This window comes from Labrus bergylta, chromosome 7, assembly GCF_963930695.1.
Source record: "Labrus bergylta chromosome 7, fLabBer1.1, whole genome shotgun sequence".
NCBI classification, from domain to species: Eukaryota; Metazoa; Chordata; class Actinopteri; order Labriformes; family Labridae; genus Labrus; species Labrus bergylta.
Window position 1 is genome coordinate 25,332,602 of NC_089201.1, and position 20,631 is coordinate 25,353,232.

A 20,631-nucleotide genomic window follows, 5' to 3' on the forward strand; every position below is an offset into this window, starting at 1 on the left:
TAAATAATAAAAGACGCGGAGGAGAGAAAACGAAGTGAAGGAGAGAGATATGGGAACAAGAGGCGCAGGCTGGTTCCATACTTAGTTACAGTCTGTCATCCAAGCAGATAGGTGGCAGTGTAGCTATAACTAACATGTTAACATGCAAGCAGTGTGAAAGAAGTCAGTCCGAGTTCAGCAGCTCTCTGGTGTTATGCTAGATATCACCAGCAAATTGTCTCAATTATGATTTAAATTGGGCTTTTCTTTGGTTGTTCATTCACGTATACACTTATGGGTAAGTGTTATTATCGCCTGCTCTCTGGATAAAGTAAAATGTTGCAGTGAAGTGTGCTTAGGAAGCGAACATGTCAGCATTTTAGGACGTGAGAGCTACCTTAAGGAAGCTTGACTTGTATTTTAACTAATAAGCTTCACACTTTTCTTTATTTTCTTGGTCATATATATATATATATATATATATATATATATATATATATATATAAAAAAATACAGATACACAAACCTTTGGCTGTTTATTACAAGTTGTATTGTATTGGATGTTTTAATGGTTGACAATGTGTCTTTGTACTAAATGAAAAGTGTTCAACTATCTAAAATAAATCTACTGCAATTAAAGTTCTGCATTTATAATGTTAGTCCTGTACAAGTAGAAAAGTAAATCAGTAACTTTTAGGAGTAACATGATGACTCATTATGCAGCAGAATGATCCCGGTGTTTTGTCATGTTTTACCCTGTAGTTTAGTTTGTTGTGTTTTAGAAGTGTGGTCAAAGTAGGGCGAATATGTACATCTTAATTTCCCCTTTTAATTTCACAATCAAATTGTGAGGTGGATTTAAATTAGGCTACAGTATTTACCTCTGAATTGTAGTGGATGAGTATGAACTGGAAAATGTAAATAATGTTTACATTTCTCAAATCTGTATTGTGTATAAATGCATGAAGTTATATTTCACCACTTGTCTAATTACATTACAATAATAAGGCAAGGCGAGTTTATTTATATAGCACATTTCAACAACAAGGCAATTCAAAGTGCTTCACACAAGACATCAAAAAGCATCATGACAGAGGAAAGAAAATAACATAAAAAAAAAGAAAAGTCACTGGAATTATTAAATCTGAATATATGTTCAAATAAAAATAATTCAAATGAAATTAATTGAAGTAAAAATATAAAATGAGTTAAAAGTTACAGTGCAGAGTTAAAATTTAAGATCTTATTAAAATTGTTGAATGAAAGGCAGCTGTAAACAGGTGAGTCTCCTTCCTGGATTTAAAAGAGCTGAGAGTTTCAGCAGACCTGCAGTTTTCTGGGAGTTTGTTCCAGATATAAGGAGCAACAATAATATTACAATATTATTACAACTAACAGTCCTTATTCTCAATTCACAATATCAAGTTTATCACTTAAACATGACCTGGTGAGTTGAAATTAACAAAACATGAACTGTTCTGGTATGTAAATAAGAACTGATGGGTTTTTTTTCATGAACCTGTGCATTTACACTAATAACATATTTACTGTGTTCAGTTAAGGAGACTAAGGATGGCGGTTGAACAATTTGTGTCAAAAACTCTTGAGCTTCTACAAGAGGAGAGGGAGGCTGAAATAGAAGAAACCAGGTATGTAAAAATAATGCAGCATTATGATGTAAACCTCGTGTAACAGTTCTCATAATGTCAATAACATCTCTGCCCAACAACAAAACAACAACATCGGTCTTTATTAAAAACGATCTATAATAAATCTGAGGCCTGCATACTCGAGCTGAAATAACTGATGACCAATGGTACCAGGTACAAATGAGTTTTTGAATCTGTTCGTCGTGCACCTAGGCAGATATGCGTTCAGCTCTGTATAAAGGGGGTGAGTGCAGTCACCAAGGATAGCCTTTGCTTTCTTTGTGCCTCTGGCTCTGTATAAAAGGACAAATTCATCAAAACGAGTGCGAGCTATTTTACTGCACATTCTCACTATTTGTCCCAACCTCTTCCTATTTTTCAGATTTAGAGACTCAAACCATCTGATAAAAGAGACAATTAAAATAAACCCAATTAACCGTGAATAAAACATTTTCAGTCATAATCAGCATCTTGGCTATTCTCTCTATGCCTGAGAGTCTTGTCTTGTCATACGTATAAGTACCCAAACCTGACGCAGACATTGCACATCCTCTACTTCTTTGTATTGATTCAGGTTTATCGATGTTAGTTGCTGCAGTCATAAATTCAAGGCTGCACATAGATAAACTGCAGGACTTTAACAGAGAGGGACAAATGTTTGAATTCATGCTGGAGTAGAAATTAGGCTGCTTGCTTGGGAAAACTCTGGAGAGGATGTTATATAACTGTCTTTATCCAGAGTCCAAAGACAGACAGTCTATATATATATATATATATATATATATATATATACACAATGAGCCTACAATGTTTTTCCAACATTGTCAAAAAACAAATGTCAATGTTATCAGCTGTATAGAATGACATGGTTTTTTGTTTGTTCCATTAGGATATGGCAGGAGAACATCTCTCTCAAGGATCTTCAAAGTAAAGGCGTTTGCCTGCTGAAGCTGCAGATAGGAAGTCAGTTCACGGGCCTCTATGGTCGCACAGTCATCGTCCTCGAGCCAAGGAAGCATCTTGGGTTCTCAACTCTGCCAAGCAACAGCTTTGGGCCTGGTGAGAAAGAGGAATTAAACAACGGATCTGTTAGTGGTTTATTTTATAACTTACGTTTTTTGTTGTGGCTTAATGTGAGTTTTTTTGCTTCTTTTTTTTTTTTTTTTATCACAGGGGATATAGTCGGCTTGTATGACACTGGCGGTTGCACTGCAGCTTCACAAATCAGCACAGGAGTAGTGACAAGGGTCAGCCAGGCTTCTGTAAGTGTGGCCTTTGATGATACGAAGGACGGGGGCAGCTTTGAAGATAATGCTCTTTACAATCTCTTAAAGTTGGCAAACGACGTCACATACAAACGAATGAAACAGTAAGTGACATCTGTAATGTTATCACCACAATGTCTGCACTGAGCAGCAAATCAGGTACAAGTGAGGTGAACCTCCCTGTGTGTTATGTGCTCGCAGGGCCCTGAATACATTAAATGGATACAGTAATGGACCAGCTGGCAATCTGATCAATGTTCTTTTTGGAGACACAAAACCTTCTCAATCACAGCCAAGTAAGTCAAGCCTTACAAAACAAATAGTTCATGTAATTACACTGTGGAGCTTTAATTGGTGGTACATTTTTTACAGATTTATGCATGCTGTTAAAACTGATTTGAAACGTTGCAGATCAGTACTCATTTTCACAATGCACAGACTGAATTTGGTGTTCTCTTATGTTTAAACAGATGAAGTTGAGTTCATAAACTCCAACCTGGACGATTCCCAGAGAGGCGCTGTGTCCTTTGCTCTGTCTCAGAGAGAGCTGGCTGTGATTCATGGACCACCCGGCACAGGCAAAACCACCACAGTGGTGGAAATAATCCTGCAAGCAGTCAAACAAGGCCAAAAGGTGCAGGAGAGTTACTTGTGAACATTGTTCTTCCACTGAATGGTTCAGTTACTTTGCTGTGTTTTGTTAATGTTACACACGGTTGAAGTTCTCCTTGCAGCATCTATTAGTCTAAACAGGATTCTGCCTCTCTTCAGGTCCTGTGCTGTGCCCCCTCTAACGTGGCTGTGGATAACTTAGTAGAAAGGTTAGCTCGGTGCAAAGCAAAAGTCCTGAGGCTGGGTCACCCTGCCAGGCTGCTGGAGTCCATACAGAAACATTCCCTTGACGCCATCCTTGCTCAGAGTGACAATGCAGACATCATTGCTGACATCCGTAAAGACATGGATAAAGCTTTTGTAAGTGTTACTGCATGTGCGCCTACTGTTGTTATTGTTGTCTTGAGTGTTGTGTGATGAATAATAACATGGTGAGTATTTTGTTTTCTAGATGGGAATGAAGAAGATGCGTGAAAAAGCAGACCGAGGGAACTTCAGAAGGGAAATAAAGGAGCTAAAAAAAGAACTGAAGACCAGGGAAGCGACAGCCATCACTCAGATCCTTAAAAGTGCTGATGTCGTCTTATCAACAAATACAGGTCAGTAATGGCTCCGAGTGAAGAAAATGTGATTGCTGTCATTGCGCTGATGATGAAAAGAAATTAGAGGGCACTTGTGTGTGTGTGCGTGCGTGCGTGCGTGTGTGTGTGTGTGTGTCTCTCTCTGCAGGTGCTTGTGATGACGGCCCTCTGAAGTTCCTGCCGGCGGAGCATTTTGATTGGGTGGTGATAGACGAGTGCGCTCAGGCCCTGGAGAGCAGCTGCTGGATCGCTCTGCTCAGAGCACGCAAGTGCATTCTAGCCGGAGACTACAAGCAGCTACCACCTACAATCAAATCACAAAAGTAAAGAAAAAAAAAAAAAGGTTTTCTGAATAAATATTTGTAGAAAAACCAACAATATTTAAGATTTGTCCTGTGACAAGTTTGACATCCTACATTTATGTCTACAGTAAGCCTTCTTATGTTCAGGTTATCAGATTGATACAGGGCTCTCCTAACAAGACACAAGAGAGATACAGACAGATATTTTTGGGCTTTTGTGCCTTTATTGGAGAGATAGGACAGTGGATAGAGTTGGAAATCAGGGAGAGAGAGAGAGTGGGGAATGACATGCAGGAAAGGCGCCACAGGTTGGATATGAACCTGGGCTGCCTGCTTGGAGGACTACAGCCTCCATACGTGGGGCACGCACCAACCACTGCGCCACCAGTTAAGCTAGACTGCGTCAGTTCCTGTTATAGATTGATCCTTGTTGGAGGAAGCAGAGAAGGAGCAATACTTCATTCGTTATGAACTGAGGGGATGGGAAGAGTAATGAAGTCTTGAGGACATCAGAAATAGCTGCACTGTTAACATGACATCTTACTTCACAGGGCTGCATCAAAGGGCCTGTCCCTCAGCCTCATGGAAAGACTAATCCAGATGTGCGGGGACTCCGTGGTGCGTATGCTAACAGTTCAGTACCGCATGAACAGCGCCATCATGGAGTGGGCCTCCAAAGAGATGTACCAGGGAAGGCTGACCGCTCACAGCTCTGTAGAGGGACATTTGTTAAAGTGAGTGTGAGCTTTGACGTGGAGATTGTCCCGCTTTTGTATTTTGGTGAACGATGGCTCAAAGAAGCAAATGTTTGTGCCTTTTGTTGAAAAAAAGAGATCTACCAGGAGTCGCCTGTGTTGAAGAGACCAGCACGCCGCTGCTTCTTATCGACACCGCAGGCTGCGGTCTGAGTGAGATGGAGGTCACAGATGAACAGTCAAAAGGCAATCAAGGTTGGTCAGTTAGGTTGGAAGAGAACTGTTTGATTACAGTCCTTGTGTAGTGGGATCTAACCGTTGGTTACTTGATTTTCAGGTGAGGTGGATATAGTTGATCTGCACATTAAGACCTTGATTGAAGCTGGGTTAAAAGCCAAAGACATAGCTGTTATTGCGCCGTACAATCTACAAGTAAGTCACTGACTTGAGGGATTGTGTCTTAAAACTTTTAGCAACTGCGTGCATTGTGTCATGGCAATAATGCATAACTTCACTGTCTGTATGTCTCAGATAAAAGATAAAGATTTTCTCAATGATGTAAATAACATAAATCAAAGTATAAAATGTTGAGTTAAACAAGAACAAAGCAGTGAAGCCGATTTTTACATTTTTTTCTCTCTCTAAAGGTGGACCTTCTGCGTCAGAGACTTTCTGCTAGACATCCAGAGCTGGAGATCAAGTCAGTGGACGGATTTCAAGGCAGAGAGAAGGAGGCTGTGGTGTTGTCATTAGTTCGATCCAACAGAAAAGGTATGTTTCTTTCTACTAAGAAATTTTGACTTTTTCTGCCCTACCGTGTTAATGTTAGCCATTATATGTTTTGACCTGTGTGTGTGTGTGTGTGTGTGTGTGTGAGAGTGTGTGTGTGGTGTGTCTCAACAACAGTGAAAACATTGTACTTCCTCTGGGATTAAAAAAGTATTCATTAAAGCTTCTTAATCTTACACACAAGGGACTGGGTTTAAATTGGATATTATTCTTTTTTTCTATTTCATATTTTGGTTTTTAACCAAGAAAACAAGATAAGCTAAATTCTATTATAATTGATCAGAATTAATTTTCAATAGCAATAAGGATCTCTATTTGTGTTGTGTTATAAATCCAGCTCAGCCCTTTTCTTGATAGCGATGTAGAACAAATGACATCCTCTAGATGGCACTTTGAAACAATCAGGACAACAAAATTATAAACACACTTTAGCCCAGATTTTCATCATTGAAATGGTTGATACTGTCCTGCCCACATCCATCTAAATGATGGTTGGTTTTCCCTCTAATGTCTGTCTGAATACATGTGAATGCATCATGACACATCTGGGATGTGGTTAAGTCATTGGGATCTCAATGATATTTTTTTTTTCAAGGGGATGTTGGATTTCTGGCCGAGGACAGAAGGATAAATGTTGCTGTAACACGTGCGAGACGTCACATTACTGTGGTCTGCGACACCCAAACTGTCCAGAATCATCCTTTCCTGAAGTCCCTCATTCTTCACATGACTGAATTTGGCACGGTCAGAACGGCATTTGAGTACATCCAGGACATCGTGCCACAAAACTACACCCGCGACCAGAAGGACATCAAGCCCAATACATCTTCCGGCAACTCTGTGACCACCAAACAGAAGGTCAAACAGCCGCCTACCAACAAGATGAAACCAGGACAGAAGACATCTAGTGATGATAAAAGTACTGGTACGAAGAGGCACACAACATCCTGTCTATCTGCACATGAGGAGGAGCAGAAGAAGCAGAACAGACAAATAGAGATCAGACAGCAGGTGGAGAAGTTTCTCAAGGACTTAAATCAAAGTGAACTCCAGTTTCCATCATCGTTTAACTCTCATGACCGCCTGCTGGTCCATCAGATCGCTGAGGAGCTGGGACTGGTGCACGAGAGTCAAGGTGAGGGGAAGGACCGGTGTATCACTCTGTCCAGGCGCCTGGAGTCATCACCTTCTGAGCTGCAACTACAAGTAGCAGAAGTAGCCCACGAAGAAGAACCACTCCCGAATACCAGTAGCGAGACACTTCGTCAACCTCTGCTAGACCTGAAAAGTTTACATTTGGAGCGGATGAAGAGGGAGCAGCAGAAAAGGGAAGAAAATGCTCAACAAAAAAAGCAACAGAGCATTCCTCTACCAGCTCAAGGCCAGTCATCAAAGAAACCAAAATCAGCTAAAGGTTTGAATTAGAAACATCTAGTATTCAAATCTTTTCTAACTTCTTTCTACTCCTAATGTGCCCGCTACAACTCAGCTCTTTCTCTTTCTCTTTTTTCACCCAGGAAAGAAACGCACGAAGGCAGGCGCCTGCGACATCGCCGCTGCTGCTGCTCCAGATGAGGACTTTGATGCGCTTATCAATGCTGTCAGGAAGGCTGAAAGTGTATGCAGTTTCGTCAAATGTAAAGCTTCGGTGCTAACCCTTGGACAGCTTTGCATGTTCTGCAACAGGCAGTTCTGTCTGAGTCATCATATACCAGAGGTAAGACAGGAACAGGCTCCAAAGTACTCTATGTTTCTGTTTTTTATTGTTATTCACACGTTTTGCAGCTGGGATTAACCTCATTTGAAAATGCAGGTGCATATTTAAAAAAAAAAAAAAAAGAAATACTCCAGGAAAGTGTCTTATTTTAACTATATGCACTATTTGACCATAAAATGACAGAATAAATTGTTATGTGTGTTTTTCATTTAGTAATTTCCTGATCAGTTTTTTCCTTTTCCAGGTTCACGGCTGTGGAGATAAAGCCAAGTCCCATGCTCGTATGAGAATAAGTAAAGAAGGTGTTCTTTATGCTGGGAGTGGGAAGAAAGACAAATCAATGGACCCTAATAAGAAAGCCTATCTGCAAAGGAAACTGGACTCCAAACTGAAAGATATGGCATCACAGAGAAAACCAAAAAACAACGAGGAGAGTTAACGATACCGAATAAACTCAAGAAATGAACTGATCTGCAGAATTTGTTCTAAATGTGATTAAACAATTCAAAAAGTCAGTAAAGTAGTCCTTTTGTTTGATCCAGTATAAGTGCTTTCATAACAGTCATGTTACACAGTATAATACTGTTTGATGCTTCATGTTCAGGGCCCTGTTGTTCAAACCAACAGGATTAAAGCTATTGGATAGGATTAAAACCTGAAGTTGGGTTGTTCAAAAGCAACATTTTTAAAAGGTAGTTGATATTTTATAACATCGTTTATAAACTAGAATAATTTAATGTTTCAGTGACAAGGCAGATGAGCTTCACATTAAGGGCTAAAAGATTATAACAGAGTTTTTTCATCCTAAAATGTTTCAAGCATTAAATGTTTCATTAAGAGTAACTGAGAAAAAAAATATAAATACAAAAAAAAGTAACTGAGGATCTTTCTATGGATTTTGGGACCCCCTGTGGATAATTACTGTATCTGTAGCGTGATGAAACATACAGTAGGCTATAAAGCACTGGAATTGGGATTTGATCATCCTTAAGAGTGTGAAGCTGGATCAGGTAATATTCTTTATTTTTTATTTTAAAAGCCGGTACAAAAGTGAGCTGGATAACATGATCCGTGGAAGGAAAAAAAAGTGGACAAATCCTTTTTATCCGCATAAAACCTTCTGAACAATCAGGCCCAGGACAGGAGTGCAATCAATATTTGAACCATGCAACATGTTCCTTACTCTTCCAGTTGTTGCAGCTACAACATAAAGCTACCTGCAGCGCGTGAGCTTATTCTAACACCACACGTATTGACAGAGGACAGATTGTCAATGGGCTGGAGATTTTGTCCTCATCATACAGTCCAGGGGAGAAATAGGGGAAAATCTTCTCTGTAAATCTGTCATTGAACGTGTGGATTGTTGTCAAATCAGTCGCATTAATGAAGACTACTTTTCCTCTGTCATAGTCCACTTTGATAGTAATCCTCTCAGGCTTCTGCTTCAACACAAGCTTGGTGCGAAGCGAGGTCTCGGCCCAGTATGAGTCTCCGTTTAGCAGGCCGATCACCCAGAATCCCTCAGTGGGGTTGAGGAAGACAGCGCTCTTCCTGTTGATTGACTCCTGGGCCACACCGATGTACCAGTCTTTGCCTTGGCCCACATCTACAGTCCAGCTGTGTTTTCCCCACGTGAAGCCGGTGGCACCCAGCGCACACACACGGTTGGTGCATCGCTCAGGGTTGTCAGGTAGGAGCTGCTTCTTGCTGTACTGCACACAGGTCAGCTCCTCAGAGCACCTCAGGTTGGACTGAGCAGTGTTTGGATCCAGAGTGATGGGAACTGCACGTGTAAACAAACATCAGTACAGGGAGAAAACTGAACAAAAAAAAAGAATGATCCATAACTGAAGTTGTGTCTGTTTCCCACCATGTTTGATGATGTCAGCCATCTTCCTCCACACCCTGTACCCCAGTAAGCCCAAATGTTGTGCAGAGTTGATCAGGATATCTCTGATGCACTCCGGCTCCCGAATGACACATTTGACACTGAAACATGTTGAAATAATCACAACATTGTCTTCTGGAGTCATTGCTAATTCTCACTAACAGTAACTTCCACTTACCTTTTCTTTGTCTGCTTGTAGTCCTTAATGAGCCACACAAAGAAAGTGGAGTTAATACACCTCATCAAAACAAAGTGAATAGTTACATGCACTATTATGCAGCTGACTGCATTCAAAAATAATTTAAAGAAATGTTCTTGAGCTCCACGTCACATATGTTTTATCAATAATTTTCTATATGGACATTTAGGGTTAGCGCTATAAATGTTGAATAACATTTGTAAGTGCAAGACAACTGCAAATCATCATCAGTGATAAAAGAGGTCATGTCAGCACACTGACTCCAAACCAAAAAATCATTGCACTTGACAAAGTTTCATTACAGGTCAGAGCTTCTTTTAAAAAATGCGGAAAAATGGTCACAACAGCCATCTTTAAACCAATCAGCTGGTCAACTCTAAAATACAAATGTGTGTTAAACCACCCATAAGACATTAAATTTGACATATTAGTCATACATGGTCTCCAGTCCAGTCCAATTTTATCATAACTCTGATGTTCCACTGGCTTTTTATTTAGTGCCACCATCAGATCAAAATGTCATTTTGTCTGGTACTTTGGTGTATGACCTGATTTCCAGAAAACTAAGGATAATCTGATCAACCTCAGCTGTATCCTTCATACAAATTAGCAGATACAGGCCAGATTACATGTTAAACTTACATAGGGAACACGCTTAATTGTAAACCTGATTAACATAACAGCAGCAGTTCTCCCATAAAAACGACTTTTACAAAGCTTCTACATTTTAAGTTTTTGTTGACATCGTTAGAAAGGCAATAATTCTACTTCATTTTTATTACTGAGGTCGTAGTGGGTGTTGGTGGTGTGGAGTACATTTTTAGGAAGTGCATAAGGAACACCTTGACACCGGCCCTTGAAGCAGAGGTCCTAGATTCTACTCCCACCCTCAATCAATCAATCAATCAATCAATCAATCAATCTATCAGTCAATCTTTATGTGTAAAGCGCCAATTTATAACAAATGTTATCTCAAGACACTTTACAAAAAGCAGGTAAAAGACTTTACTTTCTGTTCACCCTGGGCCCTTTACCAAGTCATCCCCCATTTTCTCATCCCTGTGTCCCCCCAAGCCCCCAAAAAACAAGTTTTAAATGTTCATGATAATTGGCAGGTTGAATGTTTAACTAAAGCTGTCATCACAGAGTCTATCATCCTGTGTGACACTTAATAAATCCTAATGTTTTGCCTCTAAAGATATTTATATGTTGTGACCATTTTCAACATTAAAACCTTGAGACCTTTCAAGTGGAACTGATTTGTTATCCATTTAAAAAAAACCAGTTGTGGTTTGAAGTTGGTGTTCAGGTATAATGTGTTAACAATGCCTCTTAGTGTACCTGTAAAAAAGGTACATCCCTCCTTCTGAGGGCCGTCTCGATATCACTGATGGTGGCGGAGAGGGTTTTGATCTGGTCCTTGAGTTTTTCCAGCTTCTCGCTCATCACCTGCTTCTTCACTTCCTCCTCCTGTTTGAGCACCTTCCGCCTGGTGTTTTCCTCCTCTAACAGGAACAGGTGAAGCTTCTCAAACTCCTCCTTAATCGCTCTCTCACACTGATCGGTTTGGGTCTGTGGTGATGAGTGAGCGGGTTATTTTAAGCACTAAACAACAGGAATGTGTATGTGTTGTGCTTGCAGACTTTCCTAGCAGTGCACCGCACACATTTTTACTGGCACAACATTTGTACTGACTTCCTACCTGTATGTAGCTCCTTGTTTCCTCCCACTGCCCCTTTGTCTTGTTTAACATTCTGAGCTTTTTCTTTAAGGGCTCCAGCATGTCTGATATTTCTTTCTGAAATGTTCACAGAAGAATCACGAGTTAAAGTCTGAAGCTGAGGCAACTTATCAATCCACCACCTTGATACTGAAATTGGCTGCTTTCCCTGGTTTTATCATTCATCATCTTACTAAGTTTGTTCGAAGTTTTGACACTTGAAGATGTCTTATTGGCCCCTGGGTCATTTCTTGATGAGCATTTGTCACTATTTAAACAATGCTGATGTTTAACAGACTCAATGATTAACAACTGGTACATAAATGGATAAGGAAAGTTACCTTGTAACAATATGGACTAAACTGAACAACCACTGTGTTGGAGTGAATTTTAAGTAAACATCACAGCTGTTTTTGGTTTGACTCTACCTTTTTCTGTCGTGCTGCCTCCTCCAACGGGCCGAACTTGTGAACTTTATGCTTTAGTGATGTTTGGCAGACGAGACAGATGGGCTCTTCGTCATTGTGACAAAAAAACTGAAGCTTCTCGGAGTGAATACAACAAGCTTCCAGATTCCCGGTCATCATCTGCGTTCGATATTTGTCCACAGCTATCTTTAGTTGCAAATTGATAGGAGGCCTCCCAGGCCCAGCCACGGCACCACACACAGGACATTCTCTGCATCCTTTCAATTCCCAGAATTTCTGTAAACAATGTTTACAGATATTGTGGTCACAATTTAAGACAACGGGAAGCCAGTAAATCTCCTTGCACTTAGGACAAAGTAAGTCCTCTTCAGACGGTGAACCTGTTGCTGCCATCAGTTTGAAGTGTTCCTGTAAGTGGAATTCAAGAATATCTTTCTTCCTGTTACTCAGGTGTTGAACGTAGGCGGTACAGCGTTGTTGAAAGTTAAGGTAAATGCAGGAAATACTAGTATGACTGGTTGAAGACATATTTCCACATACTGAGCATCAAATCTGTCACTATTATGTCACATCAACCGACTGACATCCACTTTCAGTTTGGTAATACAATAAACAAAATCTTTTAAAACATGTAAGCCTACATGAAAAAAAAAAACAAAGCAGCCCTAAAATCAGAGAGTTGTAACACCTGATTCAGTTTCAGTGAACTTTATTGTCCATAATTAAAAGGTTTCCATATTTGACACAGTAACATGTTCCAACTCAATGCATAAATATATCAACAATGCATTTGTTTCCTAATCTATATCTTTAAAATCACGGTTATAACAACATGATGTCTAGAAAACATTACAACTCTACATGTGTGTAAATTATGTGTTAATACTGCAATAATCCTCTGAGGAGGGCGGAGCTTAGAGGCAGAAACAGAGGTAGTTTAAACTGTTACAGATGAGTGGCTGCACTCTCAGTCAAAATCTTATTCATACCCCAGAACCAATAAATAAAAAGTGAAGTTAGTATCATTATGCTTTACAAAAAGTTTACCGTGGACTGTGCTAACAGGTAAACAGAGAATCATCGTTATTTTGGCTGTGGAGACCTCAGATGTGGTTCCCAAGAGAGGTCAGGTAGTGATGGCCGAATGAGAATCATAAAGTAAGTGCTTGTGCAGTAAAAGTAAATATGTTGGTCTATCTTTTTCTCATGCTGTCGACCCTTTTTCACGTTAGAGAAAAAGAGAGAGAAGTATTTTAAATCCATTCCTCACAGTTATAACTAGTTCATCCCTTTCCTTCTACTTTCAATGTTTCTAAAAGGAGTGATATTAGAAGGATTTTCCCCCTCATAGTACTTAGTATTTGTTTTAGTCACATAAGTAAACATATACAGGGGTTTAGAGCCGTGGTTCTCAACTGGTGGGTCGGGACCCAGTAGTGGGTCGCGAAGTGTGCCTGGAAAAAAACTTGTATTAAAAAGTCTGTGAAGTGCTTTTTGAACATGTTTGTTTTGTTCAGTTTCTTGCTTCAGAGACCTGTGTTGTATCGGCTGAGATCTAAACCGAACAATTTTTCAGTAAATGAATCTGATTGGTCGAAAACGATCCAAAATTTGGGTCACGTTTTTTCTCGGAGTAGTTAGATGTGGGTCCTGAGGTCAGATGAGTTGAGAACCACTGATTTAGAGGGGTACTATTATTATTAGAAATGTGGAAGTGGTTCAACGTTTGAGGAAAAATGAACTAAAAAAATCCTTGATCATTTCATTTGATGACTTTTTTTCTACATTTAAACGTGTTTAAAACAATTTGACACAAATATTAGGAATATGAATGGTGAAGCCACTGTATATTAAGAAATGCTATTAAATAAACAATTCTGAAGTGAGTGAATACATGGACACAGTTTGATATAATCCATCTTTGTGACTCAGCAGCATTGTGAATAAAACATGCAACAAGATCTGGATTTGCCCTCTAGCCACAATCAAATAACAAATTCACATTCAAATAACAACACAAGTAAATAATCTCAGTTTGAATCATTCCATTTTACAAGTTAATTAACATCTACATATGACTAAATAAATGAAAACTACGGAAGCCTAGAGTGGACATGCACCCATACATTGTATTGACTCTGTCTTCCTGTGGTATGAAGTGATTTCCAGTTGTTTTCTTGAGATCTCGACTTGTTCTTGTATCTCAAGAAAACAAAATCTTCTCCGGATAATGGGATCATTTTCTGGTGATCCAGAAAACTAAGCAATAGGTCGATCACTGTGATAGGTCAGACTCCATCATGCCTACACTAATGAGGTAACTTAGACTATTTCTGTTTCTTTTTTTGTGTTTTGGCAACTCTGGAGATACAGGTTCATACATTTAAAGCTCAAGAAAACAACCAGAAATAAGGCATCCTGGAAAAACAGAGCAAATAAAATGTCTGGATGGATGCATGCATTAGGGCTTCTGTAGACAACACTACGTTAAAACAAACTGTAAGTATCCCCCTATAAATAATGATTTGACAAGTGTGTAATTGGTCAAAGTAGATCCTTTCCCAATAGTTTCCTTCTCAACAATATTATTTGTTATCAGACGTAAGAGTAAAACATTCCCAGAAATGGATGGAAAAGTAATTTCTGCTCCTTTATCAGCAAACAAAGAAACAAAGAAACAAACATAAACAGCTGCATATACTTGTTCTGTAAAGACATACTAGTTCTGAATATTTAAGAGACCTTAGTTTGTTTTTAGATTTTACAAAACACCTCATGTAAGTCAAACTTTGCATACACATAACATGAGATAGTATGTACATGAATACATAAATACAGTAATAAATATATGTATAGATGTTTGACATGGCTTTGTGCTCTGATTTAAAAAAAAACATCAGAAAACTGTTGAATACAGAATAAGTGGAAGTGTTGTAAAAGATTAAATAACAAGCCTTATGCCAATGATTAAAGATTGTTTTGTCTTGATTCGACTGAACAGTTCCTATGCTTCAAATAAAAACTCAAGTCAAAAATCCCTTTGGGCGGTCCATTTTCCGTCAGATTTTTAATTCTGTCATAAACTGCGAGTCAACAGAGACGATGCAGGCCCTTTTTTTTCCTTCAGCTTATATGGAAATGTACCACTGTCAGTTATACCGCCTCAGTCAGCTGTAACTCTCAGACTGATGTCCGTCAAAACACGGAGGCCTTTAAAGAGTCTTCAGAGCTGCACTCTGACACACTCTGGCTTCAGTTCAGCATCCTCTGCACAGAGCAGTGGATTCTTCCTCACACATCTTCAGCTCATCCTTCGGCCGCCTGCTGATTTTTAGACCAGTCAGCAGCCTGTGAGGCTTCACGCTGTGTCTGCAGATCCAAATTGACAAACACAGACTGACAATCAGACGAATCCAGGCTTAATGGAGGACTTGAAACATTTAGGACAACCCTTTGTCCCGTTTGTCTGCAGACACCTGGAGGAACAAAACACACTTGTGTGAGAAGCTTTAATTGTTCCAGTGAACATGTTAATATTAGAGTATTCCCTTGACTAGACTGTGATTGTGTTTTAACCTGGACACTTCATTTGGAGGCAAAGTTGCATGTGCAGAACATCAAATATAAAAGATCCACTCAAACATTCACACTGAAGTTTGTGTGTTAAATTATTCATTAGCACACAATGCTAGATGGAACACCCACTTGAGATGGAAAATGTGGGAACAGGGTAAGGCCTGCAGTTTTTGGTCCCTGTCCCCGATGGCCTCTCCACACATGCCGCAGTAGAGCTCCAGCTCCTCCACACACTGCAGGAACTTCACCACCTGCTCTCTGAGCTCCTCCTGCTGACCCCGGCTCCGATGAATCCCTTCACTCAGGCAGTGGACCTTCAGCGTGCACAGCTTGAGAGTACATATTAGAAAAAGACAGTCACATTTTTCTGGAAACCTTCTTTTTTTCTTTGCAGATTTATCTTTTGTCCATCAACCTGTTAATCAATAATCGTTCTAGCTCCCTCCTTATGTGTTTGTTTCCTTGTTGAAAAGCATTTCTTACCTTGTTTCCCATCCCATCTGCCAATTCCTGTGCTCGTTGTAGGGAATCGAGAGCCTGGAAAATAACCAACGAGGGAGGCCCCGGTCATAAATACAACATTTAACAAATATGTTGTATTTGGAAAGTGAAATTTAGAACAAAAGTATAGTTACCTTGTCAAATTCTTTCTGCAAAAGCCAACACTTTGCAACTCCCAGGTAGACTTGTGATTGTCCCAGACGGTTTCCGATCTCAGTCATGATTGCCAGCGCAGACTCATACCGAGGGAATGATTTCTAGTTTGATGAAGAGAATAGAATCAAGCTCACTTCATAGATGCAAAGGTAATAAACATTTAGAGGAAAATAAAACAAGGGAAGGCACCTTACATCAACGTCTCGCCTGCAGCGGTGTATGTCTGCAAAGTTCAGTAAGCACAGAGCCTGCAGAGGACGGTCACCGTGCTGCAGAGCAATCTTCATAGATTCCTGTTAAAGGGGAAAACAGACCAACTGCTGACATGCATGATTGGAAATTTAAATTATGAAAAGCAGCCAAACACTGAAAATCATTTTGGACTATTTGAATGTGATGATAAGCAAATTAAACTTTTAAATAAGCCAGCTTTCTACAGCTGTTATGTATAAAATACTTTGTAAAATAAACTCTAATTAGTGATGCATACACTTCAAGGGGAACATTTTGAGAAAAAAAATCTAATAATGAGAGCCTTTAAAGGTGTTTATACTGCGACTGACAGCTGTATATAATGAAAGCATTTCTAAAAACAGCATGCAGTGATTCCATGTATCAGTTTCAGTATATTTTTAAGTAAACCGCACATAGATGTGTGAATGTGAGACATTTGTTGTTTCACCTTGTACTCTGGAATTCGAAATATGACAAGATGTGTAAAGTGTTTGCTAAATGTGTTTGGCAAATGTAACAAATCTGAAATGCGCCGTGCCGTCTTGTTACTATACTTCTGCGCTCCAAGGCAATGACATCAAGTTATTTTTCACCCTTAGTACATAATTAGAACAGGGCCAATACTGAAGCCACCCTCTTCATTAACACTTTAAACCAGTGCCTCTGAGAGCATATTTTAGTCGAGGTCTAAGGCCCTCGCACAACAGAACAACTGGCGCCTGCACCTGTCAGCAGCACAACATCTACTGTAGGCTATCTGCAGCACCGGAATCAGAAAGGCATAGAAGGCATCCACTGAGTGAGGAAAACAAAAACTGAGACATTCTCCACACTGTGATGTTTGTCTCTCTGAAGGACGGTTGTCATGTGATGGACGGTAATTGAAACAATACCTCACAGCACTCCATTGCGTCTGGCAGGCGCTCCAGTTTCCTGTAGGCTACAGACATGTGGTACTGGCTCATGGCTCGATACTTGAGGCTCCAACCTTTGCCATAGTCATTGACGAGCTCAGCTGCCTTGCATGGGAAGAACAGGGCCTTCTCATAGTCCTGTTGGTAGAGGTGCTTGATGAGTAAGACCCTCAATGTTCAATTATTGTCCACAAGTGGCTGCATCATTTAGATTACTATACTGACATGCACTTTCGGTTCGTAACTCGGTTTCTGTGAGGGTCTTTTATGTCTCTTCCTTGTCATGCTATATGTTTTCTTTCATCAAATAACACGACATATGAGAGTGCATTCTTCAAAAGCTACTTCATCACAATCCCATTGGAATCAATCCCCCCTGGGAATGCGAGGGATTACTCTTACAAATCTCTGATGTCAAGGGTACTACATAAGCCCCCCCCCCCCCCCCCCTGCCGGTGTACTCACTCCACCCTTGTTTTACAACGCCTAGTGCTGCACGGGCCAACCAATGATAACATTTGCGCGGATACTCTGCAGTCTTATCGTAGTATGCAAATGTGTCGGCATCGTCAATATGGATTATGTAATGAAGGTGCACTTTGTAATTCATCGAATGATTTACCAAGAGAAACCAGCAGCGATGAAAAGTGTTTTAGATTTTTGCAGCTTGGAAAATTTTCTTTATCGTTTTAAAATATCTCATTCAAGAAACAAAGAAATACAAAGACTTGGATGTAGTATTTTCAAATAATCTCAATAGCTGGACTCCATATAAAAGCACCTTAAGATGAATGTAGATGTTCCCCAGACTGCAGCAGACTCTGCACTCCAGCATCTTGTCGTCGTTGTTGTGTGCGTAGCGCAGAGCCTTCTCGTAGCTCTCCAGAGCTTTCTGGAAGACACTGAGACCCAGGTAAGCGTTCCCCATGCTGAGACACACCTGGCCGTTGAGCTGCAGGCTGACCGTGGTACCCTGCATGTTCAAGCAGGTCTTGCAGTAGGATACTGTTTTCTGGAAGTCGCAGAGCTTCTCGTTGCTGCGCGCTAAGTTCAGGTATCCCTCTGTCAGATAGTCTGGGTCTTCCATTTCTCTGGCTGTGTCGATTTGATCCAGGGCATACTACAAACAGAGAGCGAGGATGAGAACATTCCATGGTACAGTTTCGATAACAAGTTGAAGGTAAATTCAAATAGACAGTGAACAAAAAAAGTCAAGAGATTCATTTCTTCTCTGTATGAAGCCGTCATTAAAGCTGGGTGGAAGAGAGCTGGTGCTGCTGCACACAAGATGATTATGTCAACAAGACACCCCACACTGATACTCAGGTTGCAGGACACTTATTTACTCTGCATCGTGTGGAAGCCACAAATTAACCCATGCTTCTCAAGATCACCGTTAACGGAACCAAAAAGGGTGAACCTCGGGCCGCTTCTCTTTAAATAAAATGCTTTTGGAATCACACAGCGGAAATGTTAAAATGGTACTGCGAGATGAAGTGTACCAACGCTGAGCAGACATGACGACATATTAAATTGATGAGTTACTTAATGGCATTCAGCCTCACTCACACACACACACACACAGAGTGCATGTTGCATAACACTAAATATGATCACACAGTATCAGAATTGTGACAAATAAACTAACCACATAACCAACACAAGCCACATAAAAAATAAAATTATGAAACATTCATTAAAGAAAAACAAATATCTTAACATACTTAAATCTGCAAAGATGGAATATACTCATCAATACTCACTTATATTACCCAGTTAACTAAGCTGTATTCAGCTATTGAATGCAGCATGCTAATCTATAGGAGGCTTACCTTGAGCATATCTTTGTATTTTCCCATTTCTGAGTGAGCTGTGATCAGACACCCCAACACACGAAACTTCCCTCCGGGATCCGAGGTTTTCTCCAGCACTTTTGTCCAGACATTCAGAGCTTTGTCCGTCTGATTGGACTGGTACAACCTCAGGCCCTTCTCTATCTGCTGCTTGGTTTGGTCCTGGCCCATCTCTGGTGCAAGGCGCCTCATAAAAATATTCATTAGTTTAGGCCATGCAATTTCAGTGAGGCGGCAAGAAAGTAGATCCTTTCCGTACACTGCACAACTCCAAAGAAGATCCCGTGAAGATGATCCTGTGAGAGGTCGGAGCCAGAAAGGCCTACCAGATCCCGCTTTCTCAGCTCCGGCTGTGCTGAGACCGAGAGGAAACTGGATCCACCCGAGTCAAACAGCGATACACCAAGACCATTATCACCCGTCACTGCGTGGAGAGCTCTAGAGCCAGAAGAAATAACTTCCACATATAACCCTGTTAGGATCCCCTGTCAGCAACAAGTGCTCCAAAATTCTCACTTGGATTTCCGTTTGAAAAATGCCAAAGAAACACGTTTCTCGGCGGAGTGCTAGCACAGATATCCCAGAATATCTACTCCCTCCACACCCCAGCAAAAGGAATTCTCATCCCCCCCCCCCTGTGTCCAACCCCCCCTCCACCTTCCTCCTACTGCTGGCGCTACAGCAGATGGCCTTGTCACTCTAGACCATGTGTCCCTTCAGGAATTCTGTCCTGCCCTCAGCAAGCGGTCCCAAGGTCACTTCAACTCCTCACAACCCATCTTCACACTAAACCTCGACCGCTGACCAAACACCGGACAACACATTTCCACATCACAACCCTCTTTAAGCATTAAAACAAACACATATCCACAAATGGGGACTTCAAACACGTGGGACTGACACCTGTGATACGGAGGTTATAAACAGCTTTATTGCCCCACATTGAAGGACTGCATGTCAGACGGTGCTCGTAGTGGCCGTCCGTTCCTATTGGGAGTTCTTATAGGGGCGCATATGTGCCCCTAGAAACCCCCGCCCCTCGTCTTGGCGTCAGCAACTGATGCTTAGAATAGTTCACAAAGTCTGACATGTTACTGGGTTTGGGTTTCAGCTGCACAGCCTCCTGCAACACTTCAATGGGATCATAGTTTTGGCCTCTCTGTACTATTGTAGCTTTCTCTCCTTCAACTGCCCCTTTTCCCTCGCCCCTCCCGAAGGACAAAACGAGCACCTTTGCCCCCGAAAATACCACCTACCATCCAGAGTATGCGTCACCATGATCCAGAGATACTGTCAGGAGCCTTTGTTAAGGCAGATCTTTTCAGTAACAAAGTGCATTCCAAATGAATCTCTGCATAATTGCAAGAAGAAAAGTTGTAATAAACATTAAAGCTCCTGTGAGGATCGTTTCACTTCACATTTTGGCAGCCCCTTCTTCTTCTCTCTTTGCTGACATGGGGGGGTTCTGCAGTGAGTTGTTTATCATCTCGTCTGACACCTACAGAGCTGAAAGAAATATAAACATGCTAGGTACAAGCAATCAATCTTCTCCTTGATAGTCTTGTTTTTCAGC

The 20,631-nt window shown here is 40.7% G+C and overlaps 4 protein-coding genes across 4 annotated transcripts in view; 2 read left to right on the forward strand and 2 right to left on the reverse strand.

Annotated features, from left to right (window-relative positions):
* Positions 1–20,631, forward strand: part of gatd1 (glutamine amidotransferase class 1 domain containing 1) — a 61,070-nt gene that overhangs the window by 6,914 nt on the left and 33,525 nt on the right. The gene's annotated exons all lie outside the window — the stretch shown is intronic.
* Positions 143–8,104, forward strand: ighmbp2 (immunoglobulin mu DNA binding protein 2). Its single transcript, XM_029276889.2, has 16 exons — positions 143–277; positions 1,537–1,628; positions 2,518–2,687; positions 2,802–2,997; positions 3,095–3,189; positions 3,364–3,527; positions 3,665–3,865; positions 3,957–4,104; positions 4,235–4,409; positions 4,940–5,122; positions 5,220–5,338; positions 5,421–5,515; positions 5,731–5,854; positions 6,468–7,286; positions 7,390–7,589; positions 7,834–8,104. Exons 2-16 carry the CDS (start codon positions 1,552–1,554, stop codon positions 8,026–8,028), a joined length of 2,961 nt encoding a protein of 986 aa, XP_029132722.2. The 5' UTR covers positions 143–277; positions 1,537–1,551; the 3' UTR covers positions 8,029–8,104.
* LOC109982183 (zinc-binding protein A33-like) lies at positions 7,816–12,259 on the reverse strand. Its single transcript, XM_020631294.2, has 6 exons — positions 11,825–12,259; positions 11,379–11,474; positions 11,018–11,248; positions 9,656–9,678; positions 9,460–9,578; positions 7,816–9,372 (listed from the first exon to the last, which is right to left on the reverse strand). The coding sequence occupies exons 1-6, from the start codon at positions 12,215–12,217 to the stop codon at positions 8,822–8,824; spliced, it is 1,413 nt and encodes a 470-aa protein (XP_020486950.2). The 5' UTR covers positions 12,218–12,259; the 3' UTR covers positions 7,816–8,821.
* Positions 12,517–19,661, reverse strand: rapsn (receptor-associated protein of the synapse, 43kD). The gene is made up of 8 exons (XM_020631399.3): positions 19,038–19,661; positions 17,987–18,325; positions 17,185–17,343; positions 16,252–16,350; positions 16,036–16,158; positions 15,884–15,937; positions 15,530–15,729; positions 12,517–15,300 (listed from the first exon to the last, which is right to left on the reverse strand). The coding sequence occupies exons 1-8, from the start codon at positions 19,260–19,262 to the stop codon at positions 15,228–15,230; spliced, it is 1,272 nt and encodes a 423-aa protein (XP_020487055.1). The 5' UTR covers positions 19,263–19,661; the 3' UTR covers positions 12,517–15,227.